This window comes from Augochlora pura, chromosome 6, assembly GCF_028453695.1.
Source record: "Augochlora pura isolate Apur16 chromosome 6, APUR_v2.2.1, whole genome shotgun sequence".
NCBI lineage: Eukaryota > Metazoa > Arthropoda > Insecta > Hymenoptera > Halictidae > Augochlora > Augochlora pura.
In genome coordinates this window covers 9007727-9034830 of record NC_135777.1, presented here as the reverse complement: position 1 = coordinate 9034830, position 27104 = coordinate 9007727, and the positions used below count along the sequence as shown (strand labels likewise).

At 40.1% G+C, this 27104-nt stretch overlaps 1 protein-coding gene across 1 annotated transcript in view; it reads right to left on the bottom strand.

Annotated features, from left to right (window-relative positions):
• LOC144471285 (uncharacterized) overlaps positions 1 to 26649 on the bottom strand; it is a 74421-nt gene extending 47772 nt beyond the window's left edge. Inside the window, exons 1-3 of the mRNA XM_078183173.1 lie at positions 26139 to 26649; positions 3961 to 4021; positions 2394 to 2511 (exon numbers count right to left, since the gene is read on the bottom strand). Coding sequence (XP_078039299.1) covers positions 2394 to 2511; positions 3961 to 4013 — 171 coding nt within the window. The 5' untranslated portion in view covers positions 4014 to 4021; positions 26139 to 26649. The remainder of the gene's footprint in view (positions 1 to 2393; positions 2512 to 3960; positions 4022 to 26138) is intronic.
• Between the last annotated feature and the right edge of the window lie 455 nt (positions 26650 to 27104).

The window sequence follows — 27104 nt, the reverse complement described above, 5'->3', positions numbered from 1 at the left end:
CGAAATAAAAGAAACGTGCGAGGTGAAACCGTTTATAAGAGCTGGTTTAGATGAAAAAGTGTTATGGAAAACTGGCGGGCTCAGGCGAACGAAGAGAGCTTTCATCCTCTTCTTTAAATACCGATTTCGAGCTATTGCGGAACTCTTGTAACTGTGTATGTGAGCCGTTTATTTCGAATGTGGCCTAACTCCATTTGCCAATTTTTTCCGGTTGCCATGGTTACATGTAAAACTTCATGTGATTTATCAGTAAAGCATTTCAGGTTGCTTATATTCCGAGCAAATGCGATAATTCTTGACGCAAGTTTTCAAAGTTAGTTCAATAATTGAACCGTGTAGTTTGAAAGTAGCCTAACTCCATTTATACTTAAATCAAGATAATATATTTACTACTGATATTGTCTGAAGGCAGTGATGAAGGCTGTTTTAATTAATTAGGATTTAACAAGTTGACCTCAGTTTTTGGACAATTGCGTTAGTTGAATAACCAGTACGTTTAAGTTCACGTTTTAGTTCGGATAGTGAAGAAGAAATAGTAACTAATGATTTAAAACAAAATCGAAAAAGAAACAGAATAAGAGAACAATATTCGTCTTCCAAACTTCTTTTTTTCTTTTTGTTTTTGTTCAAACTTTGGAGAATAATGTGGAAATCACAGATTATAAATTTTTAATATCAGGACATTCGTTTTTACCAAATGATAGAGATTTTGGCGTGGTATAAATGTCATTAAAAAAAAATAATTTACTGTTCGTTCACCAAGATTATTACAAGATTATTAAAAAGTGTCGGCAAGGTAATAACTTTATTGTAAATGAAATGAGACAAGCAGATTTTGTATCAACAAAATTATTAGAAGACGCAATTTTTAAAAGGGTAAATAATTCTGATGGAGAATCAATAAACTAAATTAAAAATAAAATTTCCTATAAGACATCAATTAATGAGAATGAAAATTTTAAAGTCCTAGATTTATTACCACGTCAGGATAGTCCAAAAAAGTTCGAAAATATTGTACTGACACCACTGTATAAAAATATCAGACAAATTACAACAGCAATATTCAAGGACATCATTGACCTATGACGATATACACCACCGGAACAACATGATTTCTTCAAATCCCTTTCACACACACAAAATTTAGATGAGTAATAAATTGTTTTGTAATAAATTTATGTTTTTTTTATGTTTTATACGTAGTAGTTAACTTATGTAGTTAGAAAAATGTTTTGAATCGCATAAATTAAGTTTCCGAAGTGTTTTAAAGATATGTAAAATAAATTAAGTATTGTTTTTTTCAATTCGAAGCATCTTAAATTATGTTGAATGGACTTGGGCACCTTCAAATTATATAATGAATCTGGATGTCAATTTTGAAAGTGGCCTAACTCCATTCTTGATAAGAAAACGCATACTATTCACTTAATAATTGCCACTATTCTAATAGAAACTATAAATTTAACACCCTTAGAAGATACACTTAAGCAGTATGACTCATTATTATCCTATACGTATATTTTTAAATTCATTGAAACGAAAACCCTTAAATATCGCGACTTGAAGATAAATGGAGTTAGGCCACTTTCAAAATAAACGGCTCAATTATGTAGCCGGGACCCGTAGATGAGTATAACTTTCAATGAACTAGTCAGAAGAATCGCCGATTATTAAGACATCTATTATTATAAGCATCGCCAATTACTCAGCCACCTTTAATAACCAGTAACGCTAATCGTCAGAGCATCTTTTATAATCAGTAAACCGCGAATTTTTATGCAAAATAAAAACGCTCTGTATTTGTTGCAGGAATCCGTAGTCACTTGGGAACTTGTTTCTTTTTCCGATAATTACAGTAGTCTGAAAGAAACGTATCGATATGTTCGAATTCTTTTACTCTTTCTTCTCTTTAAAATTGCAGATGGGCACTTTTGTAAAAAAAATTCTATAAAATAAAAAGTATAACAATCAGTGTCGCCGAACACCAGGACACCTTTTAGAATTAGTATCGTCAGTTTGATCTTCTATAAACGGTATCAATATGTAAAGTGTACAAAGGTGAAACGAGTTCACCAAATTAATTTAATAGCCACAATTCTATTAGGTCAATTTTATTAAGTAGATCTGCGTCGAAAATAAATCAAAAAGAAAAAAAGCACAACAAGGAAATAAAGAAAAGGAAGCAAATGTGTAATAAATAAATGGAAATTATTTATGATTCGACCTAATATAGTAAACACTATTCCTGTCTAAAACTGTATCATTTCTCAAATGCTTCCAGTTTCACAGGTTGTCAAAATCGGCAGTCGAGAACCATCCGCCTCACCAGTTTCCCGACGATTTCAAACTAAAACTGTTCAAATTAAAATCGAAACGGTCTGAAATCGACTTACCGCAGGTGCAGCGGAATGGCGTCGCGGTATTGGCGGTGGAACACCGCTTCCGTTGGGTGGTGGTTCCGGAAGCAGCGAGGCCCGTACCGGCAGCTCCACGCTGTGAATTCTGCTCTGTCTGAAATTTACAGATAAAACGGGCACCGTCTGAAAGCTGACTGCGGCGACAGGGAGACGGGCGGAGGGGTGTGGGGGTGTGGGGGGTGGCGGCGGCGGCGGCGTCCGCAATAGAAAGCGCGGCCGACGACGCGTCGCGAGACTTCACGGCCGATAACACGCGAGGACACGTTGATCGCTTAATATCCCGTTGCCTTTGAGGGATCGCGCTCTTCAATTAAGTAGCCCCGAGTCACCGGCCGTCCTTTGTGCGAGCGGATTTCCTTCGCGAGCGCTCCGAGTCCCGGATAATTGCCGCTTCATTAACATCGATGCGTCCGGACAGGGCCGGGAGTCGAGACGTATCGAGGTATCGCGCCGAAGTCGTGGAAAGAACGGGACAGAACCTCGCCGCGCGCCACGCTCTAATAATCTCATTATTCCAATTAACTCGCGACTGCTTTTCGTTGCCACGGCGAGAGTCCGAAACGACGCACTACGGATGTAAAGTCTCGTTTCATATGTGCTCGTAAAATTAAGAAACGCACTCCACAAACGGTTAATTGAACATTTCGATCACAGTGTGGTTTCATTTTCTTTTCATTTTAATTCATTATTAACACGGCTACACGATTTTAAAAAAGCCCGTCTCGAAATAACTGAAGTATAAAATTATTGTTTGCACGGCGCGGTTGCTTTCTTGATTCAACTAATTGCCGATACGAACAAGTCTATTGTGTTCAATATTTTTCTATTCTCATTCAAAATTTTTACGACTCGTTTAGTCATGTTCAAACATTTAATCGGTCGGATAAAGTATCGGCATTAAAACGCAAAGAAAAAGTACTTCGTTATGCTGACAATACTGGAATTAACTCCCTTCGGAGAATGGACGTTCAAAGTTAACTTTCATCTTTCTGTAAGTTGCCCAGATTATCATCAAATAGTCTCAACTTAGTTTTATAAGATGCGCAAGACGAAACATATAAATATAACTATTCAACATGTGTACTTTACAATTACATTATTGCGAAAAGATAGATTTTGTAACAAAACCGCATATATAGAACCTCTTGGCATAAAATTTGAATAGCGGGGTCGTAAATATGTAGGTTTGGTCAGAAAATATTTTTCACCATTCTTTTTGCATTGGCCCATGGTGCGACGTCTTCGCGGAAACGTCCCGCTGCGTTTGCACGACGAGCATACTCTCGGTCCGGTGTAGCCACGGCACCAGAGAGAAGGCAAGAAAAATGGCGCTTGTCGAGCCGGCCGAGTGGTAAACGGATTAAGAGAGTAAAAAGTTTCGGAGGACGAGCGTAGTCCGCGAGAATCGCCTAAGTGAAACGGAATGGCGGTTCGTTGTTTCGCGAGATACTTTTCCTCGCGGCGGAGTCGTGAAAGTCCGAGGGTGGCGGAGGGTGGGAGAGAACGCGACTGACTAAATTGAAAAGGATTACTTTTTAATTACCTCGGCTGGCGCGTGGGACTCGTATCGCCGCCGTGAGCCTCCATCCCGGACATTTTAATTTCTGCAATCAATAACAGAAAGAAAGATCCATCGTTAATAAGCAGTCGGTGGCTTGGAATCCCGCTACTTTCGCGACCGAAATGATTTTTATAGTTGCTTCAATATTTCACGCATGACTGCCACGCCGGCAACCACAAAATTCATCAAAAAATTAAAGTCTTCGTTTGACACATTGCCTGCTGGGCCAGGTTCGAAGAAATCTGTTCGAGATGCCAACATTTTTCTTTCTTTAAATAGATAAATTAGAATAGATAAAAAGTAACAAATAAATCATTTTTTGTCAGTATAGAATTTTTACGGACATGTTATAGTGGGCGAATACCGCGTGATAATTCGTGGCTAGCAATGAATATATTAAACAAATTAAAATGGAAAATTAGTTTTGGGGTAGTCCAGTGAAATTGGTAAAATGTGGTAAATTAGTATAAAAATTAATTTTCAAGTTTGAGTAAATAACTGCGATATACAGGGTGGGCAAATAAAGTGTTACAAAGCAATATCTTCATTATCGTTAATGATACGCGAAAATGCTTGAGGAACAAATTGTTTGGTTCGAAGGGTCAGATGTTGTTGCGTGAGGTGAACAACTCAACAAAACACGAACGAACATCATTTCGAGCATGTTCTGTAGGTAGAATCAAACCAAGGTTAGGAGATCCTGTGAAAGTGATTATTGCGATATTTTTCGGTTTTTCAACTATTTTCATACTTTGCGCGACTAGAGTGGCCTTGAGTTAATAAGTTGCTGGATTCGTCTAAAAATCGGCAATAATGTCATCGAATAAGAAATACATAGTTCCATTTGAAAAAACATCGGTGACCTTAAAATCTCAAAAAATATGACCTTTGAAAAAAAACCATTTCCACCACAACATGTGCCCCTTCGAATCAAACAATTTGTTCCTCAAGCATTTTCGCATTTTCGCGTAGCATTAACGATAATGGAGATATCGCTTTGTAACACTTTATTTGCCCCACCCTGTATATGGCGGCAGTCAAAGCGTTAATAGAGTAATTATGATACACTTTTAGTATACCGTAACTACGATACACTTTTCTAATCGCGCAATTATGATATACTTTATTAGTAATATAAATAGGATAATTAAAGAATTATGAAATTATCCTATTTATATTACTAATAAAGTATACCATAGTATATCATTTTTTTTTAAGAACTGCGCGGGAGCGATTTTTATAACTGAAATTTTCTTAAGATCCATGCAATTATTTTCAGGAAACGTACGAGTATCGTACATCATGGTATTTATAGATAAACATGGCCGTTTGATTACGTCTGATTGACAACGTGCGCATGGAACGACCCGTGGAAAGAAATGCAGACGCGCGTTACGTGGACCGAATGAAGGGAAATGAAGATTAAACGGCGATCGAGATCGTTCACAATCGCGGCCGGGGCCCGTGACGTTTAACCGAACGGGCGGACGGTTTGCGCATAGTGACAGTGCCACTTCGGCTCACTATCAAGTGAAAGCACTATTCAATTTCCTGCTATCTCATCGGCGTGCACCCTTCCACAAGGGTCGGCCCTACCAGACTGCACCCGTAGGATCGATGTGCCGGCAACCGCCCCCGCGTTCTCGACAAAAGCACTCGGAGCGGCCTCTCTCTCTCTCTCTCTCTCTCTCTCTTTCTCTCTCTCTTTGTCTCCATCTCCCCCTGTCGCTCTATCTCTCTAACACTTCCGTTTTAAATACCCGTCATTTTCCTATGCTCCTTTTATCCCGACATGCTCGGACGATCAGTACTCCCTTTTTTTTTTTTCACCGCCGGCCGACGACTGCAAAGTGCAGCGAATTGCGATTGAACGAATGATCGTAATCGATGCACCGTCGATTCTGTGGAAAAGTCAAACATAACGAGTGTTGGAACTACAGCTGCGGGCAAAATTGAGTGGACAGACACTGGAAATGGATACAAGTAAAATTTAGTCGAATTAGTATTATTACTATACGCTCAAATTTTGTATATTACATATCCTTACGGTACATAGAATATTTCATGCAAAACTCAAGTTAACGTTTATACTTTTGCAAACAGAAATCTTGTTGAACGGCAAAGTTAGAAAATTTCTCAGGGACAGAAATCAGTGGACACTCGACTTATTCCGGCGAGAAACGTTAAATAGCAAACAAATTTTATTCTCTTGTTACCAATGTTTAAACATTCGAATAGATGTAAGCACACAATAAATATATAATTTCAGTTTCCTCGAAGAAATTAGTGGAATCGAAAAAAATTCTAATCATAGAAATTATAAAGAAAATGGTACGGCACAGGGTTAATGGAATACAAAATTCCGAAGAAAATTTTGCACATACAGTACAACAGCTAATACCAAGAATATGCAAAACATTGTTACGTTCTCTTGTCGAGTATATGAATAATTAAAATGAGAAACATCTGTTTGCTCGAATATTACTCTCCCAAAAACTGCATTGCGTTGATAAAAATCTGAGGAGATAATTGCCCAACCTCGACAGGGGAGTCCCGGGTGAACTGAAATCCGCGTCGAGGAAAAATTGACGTTCGGAAAAGCCGCAGCTGTTCGCGAATCACACGATAGAAAGTTCGCCGGATTTGATCGCGCGGTGAAAGCTCGTCACGCCTCTGGGAAAGCCGGGAGGCGGGGACGACGGGAAAGCTCGCAGAGGGGAAAACCAGGCTCCCGGGCCGAAATTACGCTCGACGGCCGTTTTCTTCGGCAACGGGCGTAGCCGTGGCGGCAGGCAAATTGAATCAATTTATATTGTTGCGGCCCGTTACGCGGGCCTCCCCCCGTCGCAAACTCAATTAATACCGACGTCCGCTCGACGACACTTTTCTCCAAAGCACACCTCTCCCCCTACCACCTCCAGAAATGGAAATATAAATTCACTCCGTGGCGTCGCGACATTCGCGGTCGTGATATCGAATTCTAATAATTCCACGAAAAGCAAATGACTCGCTGCCGAATCTCAATACTAAAGGGATAAGCGTTATTACGACTCGGGGTTTCAAAAGTCAATGGCGGTGGGGCGAAATGAAATTTTTTAGACAGAGTTTCGAGAAGCGGATTCTTGATTCGCGTGAAGTATAACCGGTGATCGAGGTTTGTTTCACTGGCGAATTGCACTTAGTTTGGACCTGGATACAGTGGGAGTTTACTTCATCAATCATGAGACACAACAGCTGCAGAGAACTTTTTCTCGTTAACACCATGCTGTACCATTGTCTTTGAAATTGTAAAGAATAAAAACTTTTCGACATCAATAATATTTTTAAGAACAAAAGATGTGTATTTATTTCCTTATTTTTATTATTATTACTATTACTATTATTATTAATATTATTATTGTTATTATTATACGTTTAGACGAATGCTCAAATATTTATCAGATGAGAACAGATTTAAAAGAACAGAATAATATTGGTACATAAGAGATTGCTGCTAACAAATTTTGTGTTCAATATGTTTTATAAATAATGTTACGTTTACTTTATTCTATGAATAACTTCGCGCTTGATGCACTCCATAAATAATTCCGTGTCTAATGTATTCCACAAATAATTACACCAAATTAAACGAAGTTCATTTATCAAAGAACTATAGATCTTAATTTAAAACAAAAATGTTTCCGGAATTAACAGTAACAAGCAACAATTAACATCGTTTTCCTAGTTTTACGTTTCGCCTAATGCCATCAGCGTTCAAATCGATTAATATATCTAGCTTACTGTCGTGACTCGAGCTTGATATTTGTAAATAATTCTCAGCAATTAGAAGTTGTGACACGAGTCATATAATTTGCGGTCCAAAGTCCTCGCGAGTGGTGACCGCGTTTGCTTTCTCTTTCGGCGTTTATTAATGCGTCACTAAGGAAGGGTACACGTGCCGTCGAACGCTCGTGCTTCAAGCTTGAAACTGAAAACTGACCGCAGAGTGCTATTGGACCGGTGCTAGTCAATTAGTGCGGCCAAGTCGACGTTGCTTTTAATCATTCCCGCAAACGGGAATTGAATTCGACGGTGGCCCGGACCGCTCGAGTAGAATAGGACCGACTTTGGTCGGACAAGCTGCGGTGGTTGCTTGGTGCTGTTAAATTCCCTTGTCTTCGTCGAGCACCGCGTTACTTTCGGCATACAATCTGCTAGGATACGAATACATATTACTCTTTCCATTGAACTCGATCAAAATATTTCAATCGAATTTTCTTTCTTGTGATTTTGTTTCTAAGTAATATATTCTGTTTCATTAAACTCGTCATTCTGTTACATTGCACTCTGTCAATTATTATTATTATTATACTCTTTACATTTTTGCTTCACAATCTGTAATGTTAACAGTTTCTAGACTGGATACGGATTATAGTAGATGTTAGTTTTACCGATTTGTTGTTTCGTGGGAATAAGATTCAGATTCGTGAGAAAAGGAGAGAAAAAGTATTTCCTTTTAAATAATACTATCAGAAATTCTTCTTAGTTATATAATTCTTCTTAGTTATATAATTATATTATATATCATGATTATATTATATTAATGCAGACAATTCGATGAAATGAGGATGAGATTGTTGTACTTTTTGAACAAACTTTTACGATCTTTGTCATTAAAAGAACTATTGAGAAATCTGATGATAGATGAGGTATTAATTGCTAGGAAAGATTGCGAAGAGAAGTGGAGTCAAGCCCGGTATCATATTTAGGCGACATTTTCGAATAATTAAAAGAACTTTCGTTTTTAAATTGGAAGCCTGCACTTTATTATTAGTTATTAGCTGAATACATTTATAAATACATTTATTTATACCGCGCCAATTACGACATCAACGGTGACAATTATCCTTTCACATAAAAAACGGGAGGTTAATTGCCGAGGAGTTCCATTTGCTGGCTAGTGGAGGGCGTTTCCTGGGCAAGATTCTGAATTAATTGGAAGCGGCACAGGTTGTTGTCGCGCAGAAGTCTCACGGTCCATCAAACGGCGAGAAACACGGTCGGCGGGACGCCCAATTGTCAACTCGTCGGAGTTGGATTATCAGCGTCCCGTCGACGGAGCAGTTTTCGGATTAGGGACACCAGGTCTGGCCCGAAACTTCGACGTCGCCCGGTTACGCCTCTCGTTGCGGTCGATCGATCGACCGAGCCAGAAGGAAACATCGATGGCCCGGAAAATGTGTTCGACGATCGACAAACACGCTCGATTTTGCAACACGCGGCGATCGACCGGGCTGGTTCACCGTGGCGACGCCGGCTAACCAATCGGATACGTGCTCGCCGTGACGCGTCTCTCTCTCTCTCTCTCTCTCTCTCTCTCTGATAAAATATTTTTACATCTGGGAAAAGAAGAGTGGACACAGCGGGAGCACAGAGTTATACGCAGGTTTGTATTTTTAGTCGGCGCTGTCGTGAAACAAACCGTGCGCTGCATCGACATCGATTGCCAGGCGGATTTTATGCATTTTCACCAATATCGGTTTGCAAAGACTGAAATCTGACTTTAACATTTTCTGATAGAACGAGAGAATTTTCGTTTCCGGTATGTTCTTCGTTTACTTATTTTTCTGTTTTTTATTTTATTAGGTCCTTGAATAAGTTCTCGTTGTTTTCTTACCGAAATAAAAGCTTTATCTAAAATATAACGTTCAAAATCAGTTCACTCAAAGTATTGCCCATTACTGGAGAACACTTTCTCCCATATTTCTGGCAGTAAAAGAATTCCGCGTCGGAAAAACAATTCATCTTTTGAGGCAATCCATGAATCGATACATTTTTTAGTTTCTTCGTAAGAATGGAATTACTGCTCAGCTAGGCCATGTGCCATCGATCGGAATAGGCGATAATCGAAAGGAGCTATGTCTGGTGAATACAGCGGGTGCGGTAGAACTTCCCATGTAAGCATTTCCAGGTAGATTTTCACTGGTTTTGCAACATGTGGCCGAGCGTTGTCGTGTCTCTGCTCGTATAGCGGTCGTTTCTCTTTTGGGGTTCCACTCAAACGCAACAATTGAAGTCGATAGCGATCTCCTGTAATAGTTTCATTCGGTTTGAGTAGCTCATAATAAATTACACCCTTTTGATCCCACCAAATGCAGAGAAGAAGCTTCGAACCATAGATATTTGTTTTTGCAGACAATGTTGATGCGTGGCCGGGCATATCCACGATTTTTTACGCTTCGGATTATCGCATTGAATCCACTTTTCATTGCCAGTGACGATACGGTGCAATAAAACCTTTTCTGTTCTGCCATTGAAGCAGTAGTTCAGACATCAGAAATCACCGTTCAACGTCTCTCGGCTTCAATTCATACGGCACCCAATGTTCCTGTTTCTGCATCATTCCTAACCCTTTTAAACGTTTTGAAACTGTTGACGCATCTACTCGTAATATTTTTCGACACTCTGCTAGCGTCTGTCATGGGTCTTTATAAAGCAATTCCTCTAATTCTTCGTCTTTGAACTTTGTCGGTACGCCAGAACGTTCCTCATCCTCAAGTTCAAAATTATTATTTTTGAAGCGTCGAAACCAGTCTCTGCATGTCGTATCCGACAGAGCATCGTCGCCGTGAGTCTCAACAAGAATTCTGTGTGCTTCAGATGCAGATTTCTTTTGAATAAAGTAAAACCATTTTATTCGGCACATTAGTAGACGTTTTCAGAACCAATAAACAAACACGTGGTTGACACTATAGTGAACATTCATACACTGAAATTTAAGGCAACATACAGTACATTCTTGCTGATGAGTCACCATTAGAAATTCCATGCACGGAGTACTACTAATACTGTCCTTTGAGAAACAGCGAGAATTGATTCAAGGACCTAATATTTATTTCGAATCGTCGCCTACTTAGTGAAAGCAGAAACTCATTTGTACCGATGACCCATAGCGGATAGATACGAGCAATAGTTTCTACCCACTTGCATCTGCCTCGTTCTTATAACGCAAGAAGTTCATTCTGTGCCGTTATGTTTGTCTACGAGTGCGCGGAGTCCCCGTAGAGCCTGCAGAATTTCTGGAAGCAGCAGAGTGCTTCCATGGAATTTAATGCGTCCTGAGGTGAATCCTGATCTGCTAATGCAGCGTATAAAATTCTACTTAATTCTGTGGAATGTTTAAGAGGGATCTACATTTTCGCGACGATTCGGAGCGGTTTTACTCCGATGGCTATAAGTCAAAGAACGTCAAGGTCGAAGGTGGCCGGCTACACGTGTGATACGCGCATCGATCTGTAATTTCGTTCATTCGTGATATGTATTGTCATGGCCACTGGAAATATCTTCGGTTTCGAGAAATACCGATCGCAAGCACGCGTCGGTCTAGCAGAAATGTCGTGGGAGGTCCGTGGATTCCGAAAAGACGCTTCGGAATCCCATTGTCTGATAATTGGCGTATCTCACCGGTGAAATCTCGGAGACAAGGGTCGAAAGGACCTTCGAGAGTCCCCCATGGTGATTCCGCCCTTTCGATCCTCGGACGGAAAGTGTACTCGACTACGGATGGACGGGAATCCGGTTCAATGGACTTCTGTTTCTTCGGCCTGCTAATAGCAGTGGCCGGGATCGAGTGTATTGTCAACGAAGTCGAATTAGACTGAACAGCTTCGAACACTTGCTACTCGTTGTTTGATTTAGAACATTAATTGTGCACTAATTGTTCACCATGTTTGGAAAATTTGCGAGGACTTCAATTTCTTTCCTTGTAACACGGTTTAATTTATACGACAGATTTATAAATTTATGTCTTGCAACGATGATCGATTCTTATTTCCACTTTGCCAGTTTTATGATCTTGATAGAAAAGTGATGAAAGTGTAGACTTTTTTATCCTAAGTCACTCTAAGATACTAATATTACAAAACCGATTTGATTTGAAAAATAATAGAGTCAGCTCAATTTTGATTTCTTCTCCGCGCACTTTGACGAATTTGTTGAGATATAACTAAAAATGTACACAACAGTAGAACTCGAAAACTTTTGTACTTTTATAATGAAAAATGTTGAAGTTACTGTAACATATTAAATACACAATTTTACTTGAAAATTGTATCGGATTTACAGTCTGCAGTGAGCAGAGTTTTGATTTTTCTTCGGCACAAAAATTTGAGTTCGTTGGATCATAAACGAAGATGTATATGAATGTAGAGTTCAAAAACTTTAGTACTTTCATGACGAAACATCTCGAACATGTCCGAAAATACCATCAAATTCTGTTCCGCAACAGACATCAAATAAAATTGCAATATTCAATTTGACGACTATTGTATCATTAAAAAATGTAATCGCTATCAAATCCTGACAAATGCGCATGAAACTCCAGGAGCGGTACATTTCGCACTTTTCCAGTAAAACAAATCTAGAAGCCATCCAAGTCCCATCGCAAGATTAATTATTTCGGCGCGAACCGAATGAAACGCCGTTTCTTCTAAGTACATATTGAACTTGCTACTACAGTGTCTCCACTAATAAGATCCTTCTTTAAACAATGGAGGAGAGAGAGAGAGAGAGCCAACAGCGTACCTGTTGAACGTATTTAACGCTACACCCGTTGCGCAGCAATTAGCCAAGTCTGATTAAAGTTTCAATAACGTCAGTCGTCGAATCGCGCAATAAAATCCAGCGTTTAGGAGAGATCGACCTTCTCTCGTCCCGCGAAGGACTCTCAGCCACACAGAGCCACGGTGTACGTGTCCAGCAAGCGAATCTTCCTCTTTCAATATTAAACTTCCCTCGACCCTCTGTATAATATTCCTATCCACCTCGCCGCAGGTTCAACGTTTGCGTAATCGATTCGACTCAACCCTAACTCTCTTCCGCCGCAAATATTCATCTACCTCTTAATTAGCTGCTGCCACGGATCGTTCCGCACTTTCTCCCAATCCAACCGTGCGACCATTTTAAAAGTAATTCATACCTCCGCGAAAGCATGTTAACTTCTCTATAAAAGTACGTTATCTTTTATGATCGCGGTTACTCTGCAAATACAACAATTAGCAGTGAACTTGTACTTGGAGAACATATAAATTTTTTTTATGATTTGATGCACTCAAGATTTATTTAATGCTGTAGAATACTATTAATGTATATAATTATATATATATATACATATTTATTTGTGTTTAGTGTAATATATATTACGTATATTTACTATGTCGTATATTATATACGTTTACTGTTACCTATATTATATATGTTTATTATGACACTAATCAATGCACTCGAATGTTCCGAGAGGGACTGTAACAAAACTGTCGACAATTAAGGTACATTTAAAATTAACAATTTTTGTTTCATAAAATCTGTATCAATACAATCTTTTATTTACTTAGACGGACTAATTATTTCTAAAGTTATATCATTTTATTCTTTCTTTGAAGCGTTAATAGTTCGTGAATAATGACGTTCGAGTTCTTAATAGCAAATACAAGAAAATTGTCTGAATACAATAGGATAATACATCATAGTTATCTAAAGTCGCTCATTAAAATATTCGTACACCTTCTCAAACGCAATAATGTTTAAGAATTAGAACGATATACTTGAACCTTTTTGATATATTGGTTTGATAATAAATTTTTAGTAGAAATTGATATTAATTGATTTTAATTAGAAAAGTTTAATTGTAAATAGAAATCAAATTAATTATTAAGAAAAGCTTAGTTATGATAAAAATTTATTACAGACTAACTGGAATGATAAAAAGTAATATTTATGTCACGTGAAAATATTCGAATTTTCTTCGAAAAGATCGTACACAAATCTGAATAAATTCAGCGTTTTAATTAATAAATGGACATTTCTACTGTTACAAACGGACGAATATTTTGAGTTTCCGAAATGTGAAAAAAAGATCAATCGATCTCGTCACGGTTTACAGGATCCATGACGAGGTTTTCGCGTCAGATCAAGACATCGCCGGGCATTTTCATGGAAATTCACGATCTCCCTCGGCATCGCGGACTTGTTTACCCGTTTCCATCGGCGGGCAGATTCTATCGGCAGGATCGACATTATCTGCATCCCGAGGCGGACCGACAGCGCAAAGTCCGCGATTTGCATGCGATTAGGCATATAGAGCGTATCGGGGGAGAGAGAGGGAGAGAGAGAGAGAGCTCGCCTGGCAATCCGGTTCCTTCGATCTGATCGGCACGACGGCTCCGACAGACTCCCCATTTTCCAGCGGACTTTTTTCTCTCGGCTTTTCCTCGACCCCGCGAACACAAATCCCTCCGCAAGGTGTATAGACCGGCATAGAGCCGCACAACGGTGTACCAGCGGATCCTGTAAATCCTCCGTGCCACGCCAGTATTCGTGAAACTACACAATGGATAACCGCACGCCACGGGAAAATGGGAAATATTGATCCGAGCCGAAACTTGGAAAAACTCCCCTGGTTAATTGGTCAAGATAATCCGGCGAAATATTCCCCGCGGAGCATATCTCGCGGAATATTTCTCATCGCGGACTGGCCCGAGCTACGCTTCTTATCGAGTCGTCTGTGAAAAATGTTTCCCGCAAGAGGATCCCTGGAATATCCTCCGCGGAGATCCTGGAAATTATTTCTTGCGAAATCGTTCCTCGGGAATATCTACTAGCAGCTTGGAAATATTTATTGGAATGTAGACCGTAAGACATTATTGTGGGAATTTCAATTCAGTGAAATACTTTATTGTTGAGGACATCTCCGAATCATTTTCATGTTGGTTGGCTTTTGAATAACATATTTTGGAGGCTGAGTCTTGATGAGTAGCTTTGATAAAATGTTTTCAATAGATTTGTCTTTGATGAATATATTTGACAGGTTATGTCAGGTTATATATTTGGCAGAATGATTGCGAAGAATATCTTTTGATCAGTGTTGTCGTTGAAGATTATCTTTAACCTCTTAGGCACGGCTGGATTTTGTGCAAATAAAGTTGTTCGTAACTAGATTACCATTTTTCTTAATATATAGTTTGTTCGGTTTACCTATATGTAGTACTAGCTATATATATTCTTTTCTTAGTGCATTGTACATATACATTTTCACTTTAACCGTTTCCTTTAATAACTGATAATTCAATTGAGTAAACTACGATACATCTGCGAAAGTCACTATAATGGCGCGTCGTACCTAAGAGGTTAATAGAATAGATTTTGAGAAATATTTCTGACAATCTCGATCTTGAAAATAATATTTTCATAGGTGAATTCCGAAAGAAAGCCTGCTTGACATTAAACTATTATGTTGCGAGAAATTGTGTCTAAGAACACAATTGTAAAAATGTTACAAGTAACTTTCAGCTAAGGATGAATTAAAAATACCTTGAAGCAATTTGAACAGCTGCTTCGAGGATATAAAAGTAATCGTATATCTTGCAGGAACGGTTCAATCTACCAAACAATGTCTAAAAAAATTCAAAAAGGTTACAGGGACCACGAGAGAAAAGGTCGTTTAAAAATTGTAATTCTGCAGGTGGATACAGCGACAGACACCGTTTGCAAAGACAAATGGCTGCTATTACGAGCTGTTCCCTAGAGATTTAAATTGTAAATGAATGTAAATTGTAAAGAATTACTTCGTCTGCATAATGCTCGTTCTTCTCCGAAGCATCAATTAAGGGTAAGCGAACGGGCGGAGATTGTTTATTAGGAAAATAACTAGTAATTCGGTTAATATGCCCGGCATGGGGATGAACGTGAAACGCTTTTCTCTGCTCCCCTATCCGATGATGGCTGCGAGTTTATTTGTTCTAGGAGGCAGTTTCCGACATTTCGTCGGGTGCTGTGCCAAGCATTGTCGGGAGGCACCGATCAAGCTTCTTGACAATGGCTGCCGGAACGGTAATCAAGCTACTTAACAATGCCTAGCTCTGCACGGCGGAAATTGTTTTCACAACCGGAGCGAATAAACATCGCAACCGTGCTGCTCTCGAAAGAGCGCGTTCTCTATTCGCAGATTCAGCCTCGTTAAAAATAGTAACTCTCGATCGTGGCATTTGCATGAGACATTTTGCGAAATAAATTGCTACGAAAGTAATTTATAGTAATAATAATTAACCAAATTAATGGTAATAATTTGGAAACAAAGAAACAAAGTTTAAATTTTCGTTCTTAGATATAAAAGTAATCGTTTTAAGCATTCTGTTTGTCCTTACAAACAATTGCAGTTTTAAAAGAAATTGTTTAAACGTGGTCTGGTAAAATAGTTCCTCTATCGTTTAAAAAAGTTTCGATTTATTTGCTGGAATTCTGAAAAAGTTACTCTGTTTGAGAAAGAATTCGGATATTCTATTGAACGAGTTTATATAAAAATTCGAAGCTCGAATCGTAGCTTTGAACGCTATTTTCAAAACCTCTGTACTTTCAAAGAAGCAACTTGGTGCACAACGTACCACGAGCTAATTTGCGACAAGAAATAAAAATTGAAGGGCACGAACAAACGGAATTTTAATAAATGAATATGAATTCGCAAGTAGTGTTGACTGTGAAAAATCAATCGGACGTGCAACAGAATACGATATCTTCCTCGACCGACCATTGCTCGCTGTTTCTACTTCCCGGTCATTATTCTGATATCGATGCAGTTTATCCAGAATGTCAGTTCGACTACTGCCACGAAATAACGTGCAAGTATACCAATGGTAAAAATAGCTAGATTATAAAAAGCTAGATTATAAATAGCTAGATTATAAATAGCTAGATTATAAATAGCTAGATTATAAATAGCTAGATTGTAAATAGCTAGATTATAAATAGCTAGATTAAAAATAGCTAGATTAAAAATAGCTGAAGTAAAGCAAGCATTGAAATTCGATGAGTCAAGATTGTCCTAAACTGGGACACGAGTTCTATATTTCCATTTTCGCCATGGAAAAATGTTTGCGTATGGAACCGTGCAATTTGCGGAAATGTGCCCGAAAAAAACCAGGAAATCCATAGAAAATCGTTGGCATTGAAAAACAAATAAAAGTAAAAGCTCGCGGCTTATTTCAGCACGATGAATCGTTTATGGATTCCAACGTGACATTTCGCAGAATATATTTATTCACGCCGGAGGGCAGTCACGCGCGCTCGTCCAGCGCCATGGACCTCGATGGAAAACGGTCCTGACCGATCGTTCGCAGAAATTTAATCCGAGCTGCGAGCCCCCAGCTCCGTGACTGACAATTTCATCGGCGCTGGCCGCCAGATAGAAAATAAACCCAGTTCTCTCTCTCTCTCTCTCTCTCTCTCTCGCTCTCTCTCTATCTCTGTCTCTCTTTCTCTCTCTCTCTCCCTATCTCTGTCTCTCTTTCTCTCTCTCTCTCCCTCTCCCTCTGTCCTTCTCTCGTGGACCGGTGGTGATAAATCACCGAAGAAATTCGGAAGCCATAAATCAGGCTACAACTTTCATATTTACTTCACGCCTCGCGATCGACCATGCGTGGATATCGCGACACGTGGTCGATCGGTTGCAGCCTGCGCTTTCTAACAAACCTATTTTCAGCCGCTAACCTCGAATGTCAACGAAATTTTCGATCAAAGATCACAGCCGACGTGGTTTTAGCCATTTCAGTACCAAAGTATTGTATAAATCCATTTTCGTTTGTTACACTTTACGACACTGATGTAATGATTTGTACGTTGTAGTAGAATTGTTGGAACACGTGGACGAGCGTTTCATTATGAACCCGACGGCTTAATCGTCGACCCGCGCTACTGTGGACACCGAAGTTTATTTAGGACGTAATTAAAACTCGAATGGAAATGGATTGTGACTCTTTGAGTAAATAGAAATTGAATAATTGCCGCGAACGTGCTTGAAATGAGCCTCGATTATCAGAGAATCGATTTTCGCGACTCCTGCGCGGTTTCACCCTGTGCCTCATCAGTGAGTGACTTTTCTACTTGCCGCGTTCTCTGTAACGCTGCTTAGCGAATAATAATTCAAAACAGTCGCTATCGCGAACATAGTAAACAGAAAATTGCTGTTAAATACATTACAGATCTTTGAGAAATTAGATCATATCAAAGCATTCAAAATTTATATACTGCATAATCAACAAAATGTCTGTAATTGTTTATTTTAAACATAGCATGCTTAAAGGAGTGTGAAAATATGTCCAAAAAGTTTTGAACATTTATTTTTGTCATAACAATAATCTTCCATAAATTTTGTATATTTCAATTTCGTGAATACGTAATAGATTGTTCAAATGGAAATCTGTAAAAAGAATTATACAGAAATCAGCCATCAATTCGTTAGAATAATTAATTCGACGATGAATGCAGACAGTTAATATTTTAAAAACAAAAAACCACAGTCCAGTAATCATCAACAACAATCTATCCTTATTAAAACAGAATGGCAGTCATAAGAAGTCGAAAATTAAACGACCATTAGATCGACCTTTCCGCTAGTTTGAAACAAAAATAAATACCGTCCATTAAGGGCAGCAACTTTAATTAAAAAGGCAGGGGTATTTTCAGGAAAACCGTGCTCGAAGGTCGCTTTAGAAAATCCAGTGCCACGGGAGGGTCCTGTATGCGGCAAGTTATAATATCCCCAGGGCACAAAGAGCCGGCAAGGATATATAACATTTTACGAGGACAATGGTACCTGGCGAGGCAGAAGCCATTTCCCAGCGTCGTAACTTCCGCGCGATCGGTCCCCGCTACGTTTTTAATTCGCCATTCAACGGGCCGGCCCTTGCGCCGCTATTTACACGCGTTGTAATATCGGGGAAGATTGAAGGTGCCGATGAGTGACGCGTAAGACGACAGCCCGAGGCGGCTGGCTCGATCAACCATTTATGTCAACGAAGAGAACCGGGACCACGCTCTTACCGTGCGAATCCATCGCCCTGAAAGGAGCTGTCGTCTACTTATCAGCTAGCTCAAAAGGGACCCGTAAACCGCTGTCATTGGTCCTCGGAATTCTAGAAACCGTACGCCCTATTCTTCGCAGCTCGCGATACTCGCCTTTCTCGCTCGACAGGAAAAGAAAATCTCGTTGCCATAATTATTGCTAAATTGCGAATTTTTTGTATTTGCCAGGAAAACTGATTGGCGTCATTTGACACTGTATTTATGGAATACTAAAAGCAACTGTTTTATATTTGTTTATGAAAGTAACAGTAAGATATTTATTCTGATTTTTAACCGGAATTATTGTATTAGTCAGTGGAAATAACACATATGTTGGATAAATAATTCAAGTGTTGTAAAAAAATTAGATGAGAAGGTTAAGGAATCTAAGAGCAGTTCACGTAACATTTACAAAATTAATAACATTTTCTTCACAGTTACAAAGATCAGAACTGTTTCGATTGGAATAATTTCTCAACAGAAAAAAAAAAGGAAATTGAGATTTATTGTGAATTTAATTGAATGTTTTAATAGTAACCCCTCGCCCTTCAATATCGTGTCGAACACGTGACGGAGATTCTGAACAGAGTCTAATCATCATAGTTATTAATTTCCTTATTTTTGTAGAAAATTGTGAACCCTAAAGAAATTCTAATCGCTGCGATCGTAAACAAATCGTAGCGCAAGGGGTTAATATAATTAAATTAAGAAAGATATGCAAAGCAAAATAAAAGAGAGGTAGAAATCTTTCCTCCGAATTTAAATTAAAAAATTTTAAATTTGCTAAGTTTTACAAAATATTTAGAACGAAGGGTTGAAAAAAGAAGGGCACCTTCGTAGAGCTACCGTTTCTGTTGCGGGGTATCGTCTCTCATGGGATTCTTTGACGAGGTCCTCTACAGACTCGTTCCGGTCCAGCCTCTGGGGACTGCATTGATTTTTTTACACAGCTCTGTTCGCGAACCCTCGAATTCGTCCCGGAAGGATCCCGTGGCAAAACCTTTACTCTTTCACCCCATATAAGAAGACAGAGACCCCGGAAAGTAATCAGGGACGAAAACAAAGGAAGGAGACCACCGCAAAGACGAGCTTCGGCTGATGTGTATTCCCCGTAGATAGGAAATCGCAATCGGTTTAATTATCTGTACGGCTGTAACGTACTTTCTGTTCCAACTGGATAATTTTGTGAACGATTATAAGGAACGTGGAAGATTGTTCAAATTATTGGCAAACAAAGTAATTGAAACTAGATTAATGAAACAGACAAATTGTGAATTGTGTGAAAATTGTTAGAGAATTAAAGAAGAGATTCCAGAATATAATTGTAAAAGATGCTAAAACTGTTAAAAAAAATACAGAAAAGAATTTCAGTTAAAGTAATCGTGAGAATTTGTAGAGGATACTAAAATTATTGGAATGTATAATAAATTGTAGAAAATCCAAGAGGCGGAGAAAAAATATTATCAGCAGATCCTAAAGTAGTCAAAAGAAGGAAGACGTAGCATTGAGAACTCGACGTAGTTGAAGTAATTGTGTAAATTGTAATTGATAAGCGCAGGAAATAATTAAAGATCCAACAAACAGAAGATTATCATACGGAGATTCTAGAGTCGTTAAAAAATAAAGCAACATATCATATTCGCACTAACAAGACGTAAAAGTATCGTGAAAAAATGTCGAGGATTCGCCGACCCAAAAGACGCAATAATTGTGAAGCCGCAGGAGATCACCTTAATCGCAACGATCCCGCGATATCTCTCGTCTGGTGTTTAGGGGTTGTTACCGCGCCAGTAGTCGTAGTCAATCGAGTGGCAAAGATTTATTTCGCCGCGACAAGACCGCCGAGCGAACGGGGGCCACTTTCCCGGAACGTAGGATCGTTCGAGGAGAAAGATAGAAAGTCCAGGGGGAGAGCGATCGGTTGTCTCGAATGCATTCGTAATTCAGTCGATCGACGTGAAAGGAAACCGTCCGATACGTTCGATTGAGCCCGATAAAGGAGGGCACGTCCCTCAGACAGCCTGTAATATCCGTCACTCTCGTATTTCGCCGTATTTTATAATGTGACCCACCGCCCCTCCCTCCCTCCCTCCGGCATCCTTTTCAGCCTATTCGACCGGCATTTTTCGACCGAGGAAAACCTCGAAGCAGGAAAACCGCAAGCATAGAATGGAAACCCGCGACAGCCCCTTAAACGTGACCCGCCCTTTGACCGAGGCGTCGCACGTCGCACAGAAAACGAGGAAATGCCGTGATTTTACAGGTTGCGTCGACGAGGCTACTACCGGAGTAGACCCTAGGAAGGGTTCGCAATCTTCGCGGAACGAATCTCCTATTTCAAACCAGCTGGCCTAGACCCATTATCAATAAATATCGGAAATAAATTTGGTTAATACAGTCTGAACAATGGATCATCGAATTTATTTATTTAACAGAATCTTAAGTTTATCATCTTATGTTTCGGAATCTTACATTTCAGCTATTGATTTTTGTTAAAAAAAGCCTCGAACTCGCAATATAGTTGTCATTAAAATAAAGATAAATGGAGAGCTACAAGAAACGCAGAAGATAAATAAATGTATGAATGTATTATATAAAATAAAAATGTAAATGTCAACGAGAGAGAAGAGGGAGGAGGATTCGTTTGTCGGACCATCGTGTTTCGAATATTCTGCAGCGGTGATTGCAGTAATCGAAGGTCCCGAAGGTTTTCGAATCGAGGGCTGGCGTTGCTATTGTACAACGGAAGGGCAATTTCGAAAATAATCGTTCCAGCGCTCGGAAGTTTCTCGAAACGTTTGCGCGCGGCGAAGAAGCCCGAAGACTGACAATATTATGTCCGAAGTTAATTTCTAAAAGGTACTGTCGCCGGGAGCCCGACCTTAACTTCAACTTTGCCGTTGGAACGAAGTTCTCCAGACGGCGCGCCTCAGCAGTTTGTGCTTCTCGAGTAGTAAAATAACGACTCGGGCGGACCTCTTGTAGAACGTAACGCGATTAAACGCGATCAAATTGAAAGCAGAAGAGATCGTCCTTTGAATCTGCTTGCTGGTAGCGCGCCCCCGCCGCGCGGCCCTGCAACGAGATTTCATTTCAAGCAGCTTTGAAACTCGCTGACACTTTTCCACGACTGGCACCCATCCCCGCCGTGAGAGAATTAATAACCCGACACGTTTTTTAATTTCGACCCCTGCGATCGAGAGTTCCCCTGACCGCATAAAAATCGTTGAAAATCTGTGCCGTCATCCTGACCGCCGATATCGTGCCCTCTTTCGCGGCTCTTGCACCTGACGTTCCAGTCGTTCCGTTCGATTGAATTCCTGATAAGCGGAGCTCTCGGAATTCGACGTTCTTTGCATCGGTTAATCGACGGGTATTAAAATGAAGCCAAGCACAGCGACGGCGGATTACAAAAGTCATTTGAAGATACTTGGGCAAACGCGAGCTACGTTATACAATCGACAAAAATAATGACGAGGTATATACTTTTATATAGGATAATATATACCTTTAATATATACCTTTGTATAAGATTAAACGTAGTGTAACCTTTTTTTTTTTATATAATGTAAAACATAATTTTAGCCATACTGTAATATTTTTATTCGTTATATCGACTCGTATTTTTAATTCTGGAAGAATTAGTTAGATATTGCAACTGCTGACGATTAATACAATCTTCAATAGAAATAGCTGTTTCAGGTGGAATATAATTCGTAATTTATGGTTTAGTCGCAACTGGCAAGGTTTGGCTAGGTTTGGGTTAGATTTTACTACGTACGTAGCAGCCTGTCTAGATCTAGGAAAGACTGGGCTGTCTTAGCATACGAGTGATTAGGTTCGATTGGCTCCAATTAGGTTTAAAGGAGAGTCTACTTAAGTCAGATTAACCCTATGCGCTTGACGCCATTTAAACCCTAAAATAGTTTCTCTGACCCATAGCACGTCCATTTGATATAACTGCATTTTATACATACGACGTTGAATTTTGTCATTAACCCCTCGCAATACGATTCCTTTCAAGCTGCGCTGATTAGCATTTATTTATCCTTAATATTTTTAATAGTAGGATCAGACGATTTTTGTTTCTTTTATTATCTTTATGTCCCGTCGTTTCTAGACTTTGATAACAGAAGAATTTATTTTTATTTCGATATAGTGGAAATTAATAATACTAATATTTATTAGATCCTGCATGAAATCTGTATCACGAGTCTGACCCGTTATTATAGCGCAAGGGGTTAAAGCCAACTATTACGCTACACACAGTTTTTTTTTAAACGTAGATTCGACGATGATAAAAAGTATCTTCAAACGCGATGTTACATTTTTTGTTTTTTTGTTAACGCTTTAAAGTTGCCACTTGAGTACAAAAAATTAAGTGCAGCTATTTTCAAGTAGATGTGACTTAACCAGAATTTTGTGGGCTATGTTTGTCTATATCTCAGGTCTGATTTTACCTGAACGAATCCAGGAAAGCTTGCGTTTGCTTAGATTTGATCAAGTTCGATCGATTTCCAGTAGATTTGACTCAGGGTCCAGTCGAATCGAACTAAATCTAGCTAAATTTAAATAAACCAAATTGGACGTAGTTTTTTCTGACTCGATCTAGTTTAGGTTTGTCTATTCAATCTTACTGAATCCTGAATTCTGTCTGACTAGGTTTTACCGAATCTACTTGAGCTCGACCGAGTCAAGCTAAGACCTCCAACGCCGCCCATCTAATTCCGATGTTATTTATTGCGATCTAATTACTATTATCTCTCTCTCCTGTAACGTCCGATTTCAATATCCACAATGGGATCATCAAGATCTGGCGTGCATCGTGTTCGCGCGAACAAGAGGATGAGCATGATGCAGCTGACAGTGCACAATAAAGGCATTAGGTATTACCGGAACAGTGTTCCATAATTCCGGAGAGTTTGCCGCGGCGTTATCGTTTACATTCGACCGTTAGTGCCCGAAACATCGAAGAGTCTTGCCGGGTTTCAGCGTCGATGTGGATCGGGTAATCGCGGGCTCGACGTTAGCATTAGAGGAAAGGCTGTTTGCGCCGAGCTAAAGCGCCGGAGATCTCCGCGAAGCAATCCCCGGCTCGATATCAAAGCCCGCGAATTAATTAATCGTACGTACGTTTGCAGAACTCGTTGCCGGCGGTCTCCGCGTACACATACGCGCGTACACGTATTTCTCTCGTTAACGAAAGATTATGCCGGATATAGTCGAGGCGTGCACCGAACGTAATGGTAATATTAATTTGCGAGCGAAAACGCCAGCTTACCCCCCCGTGGAAATTGCAGAAACGTCTGACGCCCGAAGACTATTGGAATTCTAGCGTTTCTCGTTCTCGCCGAAACTTTTGCCTCCGCTCGATTCTTCGAACTCCCTGTCGCCGCGCGTTCACGGCAAGAAATTGTTTCGAAGTAATCACCGCGAGAAATGCCGCTATAATTAAATCTATCGAGAGAGAAAAGAAGCGCTATCCGTCTGCTGCATGCCTTCGCTCGCTGCACCGATACGTGATCCATTATCTTTCAGTTGTTGTTGTTTCGAATAGAATGCTTGACTCGATTTCTGAACTATCGCGATAGTACGTTAATGTCAAACAGAACGTAGTTAACTCATCGGTATACTCGATGAAACCGTGTACGAAGCAAGTTCCCCAGCATTTTGACCAGAGCTCGAACGCGCGTCTGTTACGCTGGAAAAAATGGTGAAAAAATTGGAAAGAAGAAAACTAGGCGAATCTTCTGCTTTCCATTTGAGGCGATGTGAAAAATGCTTAAAAGGCTGAAAAACTTCGTATCGAGACGGGCGATTCTATAATAAATAATTACAAATGCTAAACTTGAAGCGAGCGACTTAATTGTGATTCTTGCTACAATATGGTAATACTAACCGCGCGCAATTAATATCGAATGCAATAAACCGTATAATAAATAATAATTTTTTATTTAAAATTAAATCGCACCTTAGTAACATATTTATTAATTCTAATCGGTAATAATTAAAAAAAAAAATAGAAAATAATAGAACGTCAGAAATAATTAAGTTTTTATAAAAAATTTGATAAAAGATTGTATTGTTATAGATCATAGATTTTTAAATTAAAATGTTATAAAGTGGCACAACCATCGGCAGTTTTTGTTGCGTCTACTCTCAGGAGACATTCGAGCGCAAAGGGCTAAAACCGACCTTGGTTTTCACATTGGATGTTAGACCGGCTATTGCAACGAATAAAAGCTAAACGAATAAATTAGAACTGCTCGGTCGGTTCATTAGAAATGGCCAATTTCATTTTACAGTTCTACAAATTCTGGCGATCGATAAAACGTCGAACAATATCGTACCTCAAGCATCTTTCACTTCGGTGTGTTTGCCATCGTATCAAAGATTTGAATAGCCATCGATGCTAAACACAATATCGTTAATCCACTTGTACTCGATTCACTCGAGCGTTGTACACGTTACACGTAAAATCGCTCGTTAACCGAACAAAAGTGCTCGATCTAGCTGGGGCGCGCGAGTCGATTCAACCGGCTCGCTTCGCAATACATAATTTCCCCTTTTCAATAGGTTGAACGACGCCCAGAAATAAACTAGGGAATCCCTGGCCGCTCTCCGGCGTGGCAGTTACCAACGATTTTCGATGGTTCCTCAACTGACAGACAATCGCGCTGATTCGTATGATCGAAATATGGCAACTTTAACGCGGTCACCCATTGACCCGTTAACTATAGGACGAGTTAACTCGTCGCTTCCTCCCGACTTCGTTTCTCGTGTCTGTAATACTGTATTTACCGTCATGAAATTATTATCAATTATTCATCGAACATGCAGTGATCAGAGTAATTTATTGGAGAAAATAAAGACCGAGAGGTTAAGACACGCGACATTAATTAATTGCTCGGTCCTCTTGTATTGGGAAGATTGCGAGGAAATATAGCACAGTCGATCTAGCAAAAATTGATTTTTGAGTTTCGACAAATAAATCTGCCAGGAAAATACGAGTGACACAACTGTCGACGGGTCCCATCATTCAGCGGGATTCTCGAATAATTCGTGCAATATTTGTAGATGCTGCGAATACGTCGCTATTGATAAATAAACGATTAACAACGCTAAAACCCAGAAAATCATTCTTGAATCTTTGGAGCGGTTTACAAGGTCCTCCAACGAGAACTAACTCACGACTCTTTAAACGTTGCCTGCACTCAATTTAGAAATCATCGATCGTAGAAACAATATTTATAGGATTGAAATAGGTGAAATGGTAAAAAAAAACTCACGTGTTCCTCGCAACTGATGACCAGTTCTCGATCCTCGGTCCTTAAAGCAGCCAGAAACGATGAGAGCACGCGGTCGCGACAATCTGGTGACCAAACGCGTCCATCACGGTCCACGAAGCTTCTCTTTCCATCCGGATTTTCATCCTCGATCTACGAACCAATCGATCTCTTCAATCCCCCTAATCAGCTCCCCTCAATCTTCATCGACCGCGGACCATCGCGTCCTCTGCCTCGGGTGATCGTCCTGGTGCCAGGTGATCCTCAGTCAACGACTCCTTCGAGATCTAGCGCTGCGTCGATGGCCACGTTGCTCCTTGATCGTCCACCAAATGCATCAATCCTCGAACCCACAAACTCACTGGTCAAAGCGCAACGAATTCCTCGATGGAAGCTGATGTACGGAAAATCTTGGAAGTCCGTGACGCTCGCAGGTGTTCGAAAGATCTACGAGATCTCGCCGCGATCCAGACTGTCCTGCGACCTCTTGAAATCGGCCGGGACTCGTCGAGGACTGTTGTCGAGCCGTCTCGCGTTTCAGTGGATCAAGTTCGATGCGTCCTGGCACCAGGACTCGCCGATCTTCCGTGATCTCTTGGCCCCTGCCCGCAGGAATCGAGACTCGTCGTTGGTTCGGAGCACACGTGGAGCGAACGTGCGTACTACGTACGTGGGTGGTAGCGTACTACTGAGTTTCACGCTCGCGAAAAGCCAATCCCGACTCACCCCCACCATCGGCCATCTGAGCGCCCTTCCAGACCCCAAGTCGCCAACCCCCTCCCCCTTCAACGCTCTCCCTCCCTCCAGAAAACGAGTTTGCGCCCCAGACTTTCGTCAAAAGGCTCCTCTCACTTCTCTCTCCCTCTCTCTCTCTTTTTCTCTCTTTTTCTCTTTCTCTCTTTCTCTCTTTCTCTCTTTTCTCTCGCTGCTTTTTCTTTCAGCAACCTCTTGAGTTCTCATCCCTCTTCC